The sequence below is a fragment of the Bombina bombina genome, chromosome 4, assembly GCF_027579735.1.
Source record: "Bombina bombina isolate aBomBom1 chromosome 4, aBomBom1.pri, whole genome shotgun sequence".
Classification (NCBI taxonomy): Eukaryota; Metazoa; Chordata; class Amphibia; order Anura; family Bombinatoridae; genus Bombina; species Bombina bombina.
Window position 1 is genome coordinate 568,873,184 of NC_069502.1, and position 12,034 is coordinate 568,885,217.

Genomic DNA, 12,034 nt, shown 5'->3' on the forward strand with positions numbered 1-12,034 from the left:
GCAGATACACTTAGCTTGGTAGCTCCAGCACTAGACAGCGATTTTCCTGTAGTATCTTCTGACTCAGATGCAACGTGAGACATCTTGCAATATGTAAGAGAAAAAACAACATATAAAGCAAAATTGATCAAATTCCTTAAATGACAGTTTCAGGAATGGGAAAAAATGCCAAAGAACAAGCTTCTAGCAACCAGAAGCAATGAAAAAATAAGACTTAAATAATGTGGAGACAAAAGCGACGCCCTTATTTTTTAGCGCCAAATAAGACGCCCACATTATTTGGCGCCTAAATGCTTTTGGCGCCAAAAATGACGCCACATCCGGAACGCCGACATTTTTGGCGCAAAATAACGTCAAAAAATGACGCAACTTCCGGCGACACGTATGACGCCGGAAACGGAAAAGAATTTTTGCGCCAAAAAAGTCCGCGCCAAGAATGACGCAATAAAATGAAGCATTTTCAGCCCCCGCGAGCCTAACAGCCCACAGGGAAAAAAGAGTCAAATTTTTGAAGGTAAGAAAAAATGATTAATTCAAATGCATTATCCCAAATATGAAACTGACTGTCTGAAAAATAAGGAAAGTTGAACATTCTGAGTCAAGGCAAATAAATGTTTGAATACATATATTTAGAACTTTATAAACAAAGTGCCCAACCATAGCTTAGAGTGTCACAGAAAATAAGATTTACTTACCCCAGGACACTCATCTACATGTTTGTAGAAAGCCAAACCAGTACTGAAACGAGAATCAGCAGAGGTAATGGTATATATAAGAGTATATCGTCGATCTGAAAAGGGAGGTAAGAGATGAATCTCTACGACCGATAACAGAGAACCTATGAAATAGACCCCGTAGAAGGAGATCACTGCATTCAAATAGGCAATACTCTCCTCACATCCCTCTGACATTCACTGCACGCTGAGAGGAAAACCGGGCTCCAACTTGCTGCGGAGCGCATATCAACGTAGAATCTAGCACAAACTTACTTCACCACCTCCATCGGAGGCAAAGTTTGTAAAACTGAATTGTGGGTGTGGTGAGGGGTGTATTTATAGGCATTTTAAGGTTTGGGAAACTTTGCCCCTCCTGGTAGGAATGTATATCCCATACGTCACTAGCTCATGGACTCTTGCTAATTACATGAAAGAAATACATATATTGTATATATAAAATAAATAGCATCAATGTTTTAATTTACTCTTACCCATAATTGTTTCTTGGATTTCAGAATGCACCTCCACTAAAGCATCACATACACTATCCCCCACCAATCCACTATTACGTAACAACGTCTTGACATCAAGAGGGTCCAAAAATGCTCCATTAGTTTCCCCTGAGATATAAACCTCAACACCACGGTTTCTCATGGCTCTTGATATTTCTCCATGGGAAGGATCCATTGAAAGGAATAATCTATAGAACATAAAAAAGATTTATAACTATTACAGACAAAATAAGTGACTTCATAACTATGATCAGTGTTGGTGGGCTATGGTGTCACACAAACGCAGTATTTAGAAACTGTCTCCTATTTTTCGCTTCTAATACAAAAACAGCCAAGCCAGGACCTAATAACGTGAAATAAATTGTGAATATGATTGCCCATTAAAGATAATTCCAAGAAAGTGGCCTAAGCATAAATGCAAAACGTATGGAGCAAAACAGAACTTACAAATGATATTTTGAGAGTAAGAACGGATTAATTTGCAATATAAAGCATATTTACTCAGAACTGTTTTAAATCATTGCAAACAGGTTATATATTTCAGTCCATCCAAAAAGAAACATTTGAATTTAATTTGAATATAATTACATGTGCATAACTAATCCGGTCTTGAAATTTATTTTGTGAGTCTTGCACCAAAAAAACAAATATTCATCTTAAAACAGTCATGCTTTTGTGTTATCAGTAATAAGTAGATCGCACTAACCTAAAGTTTGGATGAGGTTTAATAGTAGGGGTGGCTCCTTCTACTACTCCTCGTTCAGTCATGGTAAGAACACCTCCTGGTTCCAACAATGCATTTAATCGGTCCAACACAGAGGAACTGCAGAGTATGGAAAAAGTATCAAGACAGACTATCACTAATAGATAAAGCTTTGCAACTCTCCTCCACCATTATAATTTACTAAATAAGAAAACTGCAAGCTGTCGCTATTCCCAAGAGCCACTTAAATAAAAAAGGTCAAGGAAAAATAATTGTGACTTATCAAAAATAGGAGCATAGTAAAATAAGTAAATAATAAACCATAAGACCCTAAATTGCTGGCTCTGGGATTCATATACTTAATTTCATCAAGCCATTACTCCATAAAAGTAGGTTATAATGGAAGTAACTCATCAAGCAGTCGAAAAGATGGTTATACATTACAAAAGCATGATAAATCAAAGGGAAAGTATCAAAGAACTATTAAAGGGACACTGAACCAAATGTGTTTGTTTTTTCGTGATTCAGATAGAGCAGCAATTTTAAGCAACTTTCTAATTTACTCCTATTATCACATTTTCTCTTGGTATCTTTATTTGAAAAGGAAGGATGTAAGTTTAGATGTCGGCCCAGTTTTGGTGAACAACCTGGATTGTTCTTGCCCCCAAGGCAGAACATACTGTGATCTGAGATGTCATCGCAGAAAATGCAGCATGTCTGCAGAAAGAACAGGACACATGCAGGAACTTTTAGCACTTTAACTTTGTAGTGCTGCTCCACATTAGACAGTTCTCTTTAAACAGAGCTGTGCTCTGGCTGCACTGTGTAAGTTTTCCTTATCACAGTGCATCCAGAGCAAACTGCTGTTTGATGTGAACAGTCTAATATGCAGTAGCACTGCAAAGAAGCAGTACATTTATTGTTGACTGCCCATATGAGCATTGAATCTTTTTTATTACTACATTTCAATGTTAGACCGAGAGAAAAGGAAAAAAAAATTTTCAAGAGGCATTTTACAATTTCTATTTTTGTATGCAGCTAATTTGCAATGCATGTTTAAACTACTGCTTATATTATAATTTTTTTTTTTAAAAATGGCTTTATTCTTCAGTTAACCAATACATTGCAATTGAACTGGTGCCTCAGTGTAACTGCCTAACTTAAAATTACATTTTATTTAAGAATGACCTGCAGATAAATTTTCACTGAAAATCTCATCGCAGAAAGTGAAGAAAAGTTCTGCCTCTGGGGTTCTTGCTGATACCAATAAACAAAAGCTGTCCAGGGTCTGAACCAAAAATTGGCTGGCTCTTTAGCTTAGATGCCTTCTTTTTCGAATAAAGATAGCAAGAGAACGAAGAAACATTGATAATAGGAGTAAATTAGAAAGTTGCTTAAATTTGCATGCTCTATCTGAATCACAAAAGAAAAAATTTGGGTTCAGTATCCCTTTAAATACAGTAGCATTGCATGATCAACAAAAGCATACAAATACAATGTAATTACATCTACTCTGTATTTTAAAGTGAAGGTAAAGTTTGGGCATTAAAGAATGATATTTAGAATCCTTTTACTGTCTTAAACCCAGTCGCTAAGTTTTTTTTTCAATAAATTTATTTTTTACATTATTTATATACTTATATTTTTATGCTCGTTGCCTTGCGATTCTCCTCCCACTCACCATTTCCGGCTTTGTTAGACAGTGACGTATAGAGCGGTCCCACCCGCTCTATACGTGTCTACTAGGCTCGTGCACATCGAGCATCTAACAACGGCGCATGCGCATCCTGACTTCACTCTCACCTTTGCGCATGCGTTAATCCCGGTCATCGGTTAACGTGGACGCGCTCGCTTTGCTAGTATGAACTAAAAAAACTTAGGCATGCGCAGAATGAAACATCCACTGATTACGTCAATTGACGGCCGCCTAACGGCCAAAGAATCAATTGGATGTTCAGACAATGTGACCGTTGTTTGGAAAAAAAAAAAATATTACGGGTTGATTTTAAAATATCAGAATCAATGCAAAATATATCAAATATCTAAGGTAATATTGATATATAGAAATATTGATGAATGAACATAATGTTTATTTGGCTTGATATATTGATTGATTTATTGCACACCAGTTTAGTTTACCTTCACTTTAAATAAGCAGTAGATTTTTTTTTCTGACAAATTAAAAAAATTACTTAAAAAAGACCTAAAATCCAATTTTTTTCTTTGATGATTCAGATAGAACATACGATTTTACTTTCCAATTTACTTCTTCAAATTGTCTTTGTATTCTTGCTATCCTTTGTGGAAAAGCAGTAAAGTAAGCTTATGAGTGTGCACGTCTCTGCAGCTCTATATGGCAGCAGTTTTGCAACATTGTTATACATTAGCAGGAGTACTAGATGGCAGCACTATTTCCTGTCCTGTAGTGCTGCAGGCATGTGCACGCTACCTACCTAGGTAACATTTCAACAAAGAATAACATGGGAACAAAGCAAATTTGATAATAGAAGTAAATTGGAAACTTTTAAAAAATTGTTTTCTCTATATGAATAATGAAAGAAATTTTGGGGGTTTAATGTCCCTTTAAGTTTGCTATCCTCCTGTATCATGTGACAGCCATCAGCCAATCACAGACTCATATGTATACACTAAACTCCTGCACATGCTCACAGGGGTGGAACTACCATTGGTGCAGTGGCACCAGGGCCCAAGTGTTTGAGGGGCCCAAAGCAGCCAGTCTATAGGCATGTGCAGAATGTGTACAATCCTAAAGCAATGGATCTTTTTTACAAGTGCAGATTACAGATCTATCTGTTTATATTATTGCTATTCCTATCTACTTAGTGACCTTTGGGGGCCCCCAAAATAATTTCACTAGGGACCTCTGTTGAGAAGGTTCGCTACTGCATGCTAAATTAGCTGCTGCCTTAGAAAGTATGTATATAACAATACTATGCACAACTTGATAATTGAATTTAACTGGAAAATCTATTAAAATCGCAAGTTCTTTCTAAATCATGAAAGTTTAAATTTTGTCTTCAGTGTCCTTTTAAAAGCAATACAACTACATACCTACAGAAGTTGACATTGTCCATTAATAACCAGTCCCCAGACTGAAGAGCATGTACCAGCATTCCATCCACCCACTCAAATGTTCCAGTGCTCTGTCCTTCCACAGACTGTAGAAGCTGCTCTTTAAAGCGGTGGAAATTCTCTACAATTGCAGCAAAATCTGTAAAAACATTGTAAATACAGATTCAGTTGTATAAAAATCATGGGCAAAAAAAAACTAATATGTTTAAGTTCTCCCTGAAATTTAAAAAAAAAAAAAATGTATGCTTAACTGAGAAATTTATTTCCGAACATGGAGAGTCCACGACGTCATTCTAATTACTAGTGAGATAATCAACTTCTGGCCAGCAGGAGGCGGCAAAGCGCACCCCAGAAAAGCTGTTAAGTGTAACTGCCTTACCCATAACCTCCAGTTATTCAGTCGAAGGAAATGAAATAGGAAGATGGATATGTGACAGACAACTCTAGATTTTTTAAAAGGTCAAATTAAAGGTGGAAAAAGTTCTGAAATTATTTATCTTGGTCTCATTTTTTTACAGCACAGAAACCTGACATTTTAACAGGGGTGTGTAGACTTTATATCCACTGTATATGGCTTCTACTAATCTTCATTTAAAGCAACTGTTGCAGACAATAAGGCTCTCACAAAATATCCTGACACAGAACATAACAAGAACCCCCCCCCACGTAAGGATTATCTGAGAGAACACTTCCGGATGGAGAGCCCACTCCCTGGAAAGAAAGGTCTGCCTACTCAAAAAAATATAATTTATGTAAGAACTTATCTGATAAATAAATTTCTTTCATAGTGGCAAAAGTCCATGAGCTAGTGACGTATGGGATATGCATTCCTACCAGAAGGGGGCAAAGTTTCCCAAACCTCAAAATGCCTATAAATACACCTCCCACCTCACTAATACCTTAGTTTAAAGGGATAGTAAACCCAAATATTTTCTTTTGTGATTCAGATACAACATGCAATTTTAAGCAACTTTCTAATGTACTCCTATTAAAAATGTGTCTTCGTTCTCTTGGTATCTTTATTTGAAAAAGCAGGAATGAAAGCTTTGGAACCGGCCTATTTTTGGTTCAGTACCCTGGATAGGGCTTGCTGATTGGTCGCTACATTTTGCCATCCAATCAGCAAGCACAACCCAGGTTCTGAACCTAAAATGGGCCGGCTCCAAAGCTTTCAATTCCTGCTTTTTCAAACAAAGATACCAAGAGAATGAAGAAAATATTATAATAAGAGTAAATTAGTTGCTTAAAATTGCATGCTCTCTGAATCATGAAAGAAAATATTTGGGTTTACTATCCCTTTAACGAGTAGCCAAGAAGTGAGGTGTAAAAAAAAACCCCATAATTTATGCTTACCTGATAAATTTATTTCTCTTGTAGTGTGTTCAGTCCACGGGTCATCCATTACTTATGGGATATATTCTCCTTCCCAACAGGAAGTTGCAAGAGGATCACCCAAGCAGAGCTGCTATATAGCTCCTCCCCTCACATGTCATATCCAGTCATTCGACCGAAACAAGACGAGAAAGGAGAAACTATAGGGTGCAGTGGTGACTGGAGTTATAATTTAAAATTGAGAACCTGCCTCAAAAAAGACAGGGCGGGCCGTGGAATGAACACACTACAAGAGAAATAAATTTATCAGGTAAGCATAAATTATATTTTCTCTTGTTAAGTGTGTTCAGTCCACGGGTCATCCATTACTTATGGGATACCAATACCAAAGCTAAAGTACACGGATGATAGGAGGGACAAGGCAGGAACTTTAAACAGAAGGAACCACTGCCTGTAGAACCTTTCTCCCAAAAACAGCCTCCGAAGAAGCAAAAGTATCAAATTTGTAAAATTTGGAAAAAGTATGAAGTGAAGACCAAGTTGCAGCCTTGCAAATCTGTTCAACAGAGGCCTCATTCTTAAAGGCCCAAGTGGAAGCCACAGCTCTAGTGGAATGAGCTGTAATTCGTTCAGGAGGCTGCTGACCAGCAGTCTCATAGGCTAAACGTATTATGCTACAAAGCCAAAAAGAGAGAGAGGTAGCCGAAGCCTTTTCACCTCTCCTCTGTCCAGAGTAAACGACAAACAAAGAAGAAGTTTGCCGAAAATCTTTAGTTGCCTGTAAGTAAAACTTCAGGGCACGGACTACGTCTAGATTATGCAAAAGACGTTCCTTCTTTGAAGAAGGATTAGGACATAATGATGGAACAACAATCTCTTGATTGATATTCCTGTTAGAAACAACCTTAGGTAAAAACCCAGGTTTAGTACGCAGGACTACCTTGTCTGAATGAAAGATCAGATAAGGGGAATCACAATGTAAGGCAGATAACTCAGAGACTCTTCGAGCCGAGGAAATAGCCATCAAAAACAGAACTTTCCAAGATAAAAGTTTAATATCAATGGAATGAAGGGGTTCAAACGGAACACCCTGCAGAACTTTAAGAACCAAGTTTAAGCTCCAAGGAGGAGCAACAGTTTTAAATACAGGTTTCATTCTAGCCAAAGCCTGACAAAAAGCCTGGACGTCTGGATTGTCTGCCAGACGCTTGTGTAAAAGAATAGACAGAGCAGAAATCTGTCCCTTTAGTGAACTAGCCAATAAGCCCTTTTCTAAACCCTCTTGTAGAAAGGACAATATCCTAGGAATCCTAACCTTACTCCATGAGTAACTCTTGGATTCACACCAATATAAATATTTACGCCATATCTTATGGTAAATTTTTCTGGTAACAGGTTTCCGAGCCTGTATTAATGCATCAATAACCGAATCCGAAAACCCACGCTTTGATAGAATCAAGCGTTCAATTTCCAAGCAGTCAGCCTCAGAGAAATTAGGTTTGGATGGTTGAAAGGACCCTGAATTAGAAGGTCCTGCCTCAGGGGTAGAGACCATGGTGGACAGGACGACATGTCCACTAGGTCTGCATACCAGGTCCTGCATGGCCACGCAGGCGCTATCAGAATCACCGATGCTCTCTCCTGTTTGATCCTGGCAATCAGTCGAGGTAGCAACGGAAAAGGTGGAAACACATAAGCTATGTTGAAAACCCAAGGGGCTGCTAGTGCATCTACCAGCACCGCTCCCGGGTCCCTGGACCTGGATCCGTAACAAGGAAGCTTGGCGTTCTGGCGAGATGCCATGAGATCCAGATCCGGTTTGCCCCAACGATGAATCAGTTGAGCAAATAACTCCGGGTGAAGTTCCCACTCCCCCGGATGAAAAGTCTGGCGACTTAGAAAATCCGCCTCCCAGTTCTCCACGCCTGGGATGTAGATCGCTGACAGGTGGCAAGAGTGAGACTCTGCCCAGCGAATTATCTTCGAGACTTCCAACATCGCTAGGGAACTCCTGGTTCCCCCTTGATGATTGATGTAAGCCACAGTCGTGATATTGTCCGACTGAAATCTGATGAACCTCAGTGTTGCTAACTGAGGCCAAGCTAGAAGAGCATTGAATATTGCTCTTAATTCTAGAATGTTTATTGGGAGGAGTTTCTCCTCCTGAGTCCACGATCCCTGAGCCTTCAGGGAATTCCAGACTGCTCCCCAGCCTAGTAGGCTGGCATCTGTTGTTACAATCGTCCAATCTGGTCTGCGAAAGGTCATTCCTTTGGACAGATGAACCCGAGACAACCACCAGAGAAGAGAATTTCTGGTCTCCTGGTCCAGATTTAGCAAAGGGGACAGATCTGAGTAATCCCCGTTCCATTGACTTAGCATGCATAGTTGCAGCGGTCTGAGATGCAGGCGCGCAAATGGCACTATGTCCATTGCCGCGACCATTAAAGGGACATTATACACTCATTTTTTCTTTGCATAAATGTTTTGTAGATAATCTATTTATATAGACCATAAAGTTTTTTTTTTAAATTAATGTATAGTTTTGCTTATTTTTAAATAACATTGCTCTGATTTTCAGACTCCTAACCAAGCCCCAAAGTTTTATGTGAATACGCTCGACTACCTACTCCAGCTTGCTCCTGTTTGTGTAAAGGGTCTTTTCATATGCAAAAGAAGGGGGAGGGGGGGGGGGTGTCTTATTTGCCACTTGCAGTGGGCTTTCCAGCTACCTTTTCAACAGAGCCAAACTGACAGCTTCTAAGTAAGTTTTTAAACTGTTTTATACTGGATTTTTATATCAGTATCTGTGCATATTATTCTTTATAGTAGTGTCTATTACATGCAGTTATATGAAAATGAGTGTATACTGTCCCTTTAAGCCGATTACTTCCATGCACGGAGCTACTGATGGCTTGGAATGGAGTGAAGGACACGGCAAGCATTGAGAATCTTTGATAACCTGGACTCCGTCAGGTAAATCTTCATCTCTACAGAATCTATAAGAGTCCCTAGAAAAGGAACCCTTGTGAGTGGTAACAGAACTCTTTTCCACGTTCACTTTCCACCCATGCGACCTCAGAAATGCTAGAACTATCTCTGTATGAGACTTTGCATTTTGAAAACTTGACGCTTGTATCAGAATGTCGTCTAGGTACGGAGCCACCGCTATGCCTCGTGGTCTTAGTACCGCCATAAGTGAGCCCAGAACCTTCGTAAAAATTCTCGGGGCCGTAGCTAACCCGAAGGGAAGAGCTACAAACTGGTAATGCCTGTCTAGAAAAGCAAACCTTAGGTACCGATAATGATCTTTGTGAATCGGTATGTGAAGGTAGGCATCCTTTAAGTCCACTGTGGTCATATATTGACCCTCTTGGATCATGGGTAGGATGGTCCGAATGGTTTCCATCTTGAACGATGGAACCCTTAGGAATTTGTTTAAGATTTTTAAGTCTAAGATTGGTCTGAATGTTCCCTCTTTTTTGGGAACCACAAACAGATTTGAGTAAAACCCTTTCCCTTGTTCCGTTCGCGGAACTGGGTGGATCACTCCCATCACTAAGAGGTCTTGTACACATTGTAGAAATGCCTCTTTCTTTACTAGGTTTGTTGATAACCTTGACAGATGAAACCTCCCTTGTGGAGGAGAAGTTTTGAAATCCAGAAGGTATCCCTGAGATACAATCTCCAACGTCCAGGGATCCTGTACATCTCTTGCCCAAGCCTGGGCGAAGAGAGAAAGTCTGCCCCCCACTAGATCCATCTCCGGAGAGGGGGCCCTGTCTTCATGCTGTCTTAGGGGCGGAAGTAGGCTTTCTGGCCTGCTTGCCCTTGTTCCATGACTGGTTGCCTTTCCAACCCTGTCTGTAACAAGCAGTAGTTCCTTCCTGTTTTGGAGCGGAGGAAGTTGATGCTGCTCCTGCCTTGAAGATACGAAAGGCACGAAAATTAGACTGTTTGGCCTTTGATTTGGCCCTGTCCTGAGGAAGGGTGTGGCCCTTACCTCCCGTAATGTCAGCAATAATTTCCTTCAAGCCGGGCCCGAATAAGGTCTGCCCTTTGAAGGGAATGTTAAGTAGTTTAGACTTAGAAGTTACATCTGCTGACCAGGATTTAAGCCATAGCGCCCTACGCGCCTGTATGGCGAATCCGGAATTTTTAGCCGTAAGTTTGGTTAAATGCACTACGGCATCTGAAACAAACGCATTAGCTAGTTTAAGCGTTCTAACTTTGCTCAAAGTCTCATCCAATGGTGCTGTGCGAATCACCTCTTCCAGAGACTCAAACCAGAATGCCGCTGCAGCCGTGACAGGCGCAATGCATGCAAGAGGCTGCAATATAAAACCTTGTTGAACAAACATTTTCTTAAGGTAACCCTCTAATTTTTTATCCATTGGATCTGAGAAAGCACAGCTATCCTCCACCGGGATAGTGGTACGCTTGGCTAAAGTAGAAACTGCTCCCTCCACCTTAGGGACCGTCTGCCATAAGTCTTGTGTGGTGGCGTCTATAGGGATCATTTTTCTAAATATCGGAGGAGGGGAAAAAGGCACACCGGGTCTATCCCACTCCTTACTAATAATTTCTGTAAGCCTTTTTGGTATAGGAAAAACGCCAGTACACACCGGTACCGCATAGTATCTATCCAACCTACATAATTTCTCTGGGATTGCCACCGTGTCGCAATCATTCAGAGCCGCTAACACCTCCCCTAGTAACACGCGGAGGTTCTCAAGGTCTCCCCGGATCAGAACCGTCACCGACAGAATGAAGCTCACCGTCCTCATGTTCTGCAAATTGTGACGCAGTATCAGACATGGCTCTCGTGTCATCAGCGCGCTCTGTCCTTAACCCAGAGCTATCGTGCTTGCCTCTTAATTCGGGCATATTGTATAATACTTCTTTCATAACATTAGCCATATCATGTAAAGTAATTTGTAAGGGCCTTGATGTACTTGGCGCCTCAATCTTACGCATCTCCCGAGCGGGAGACGAAGGTACTGACACGTGAGGAGAGTTAGACGGCATAACTTCCCCCTCGTCGTCTGGTGATAATTTCTTTATCGGTACAGATTGACTTTTATTCAAAGTAATATCAATACAATTGGTACACATATTTCTATTGGGCTACACATCGGCTTTTGAACACAATGAACAAGCAGATTCCTCTGTATCAGACATGTCTAAACAGACTTAGCAATGAAGCTAGCAAGCTTGGAAATCACTCTCAATAAGTTTACAAGCAATTATAAAAAACGCTGCAGCGCTTTTAAAAATACAGTTGAATTACAAAGAAAACTAATTCAGTTATAGACAAACAATTCTTAACGAGAAGTGTATTAATTAGCAGAGGATTGCACCCATTAGCAAAAGGATGATTAACCCCTCAATACCCAAAAATGGATATCAAATTAAGATTTAACGCTTTAATGACAGTCAAACACACTGTCACAGATCTGCTGTGACTGATTACCTCCCTCAAAAACGAATTTTGCAGACCCCTGAGCTCTCTAGAGACGTCCTGGATCAAGGAGGAAGAAACAGAAAGACTGTGCTAGAATTTTAACTGCGCAACAAGGCGCTAAAACAAGGTCCCTCCCACTCATATTACAACAGTGGGAGACCTGATATAACTGTTTCTATGCAGAAAAATACATTAGCCATGTGGAAAAAAATCA

The 12,034-nt window shown here is 40.1% G+C and overlaps 1 protein-coding gene across 1 annotated transcript in view; it reads right to left on the reverse strand.

The window, feature by feature from the left end:
- Positions 1 to 12,034, reverse strand: part of MDN1 (midasin AAA ATPase 1) — a 1,255,339-nt gene that overhangs the window by 649,565 nt on the left and 593,740 nt on the right. Inside the window, 3 exon segments of the mRNA XM_053710546.1 lie at positions 1,208 to 1,416; positions 1,935 to 2,051; positions 5,004 to 5,163. Of these exon segments, the coding sequence (XP_053566521.1) occupies positions 1,208 to 1,416; positions 1,935 to 2,051; positions 5,004 to 5,163 (486 nt within the window).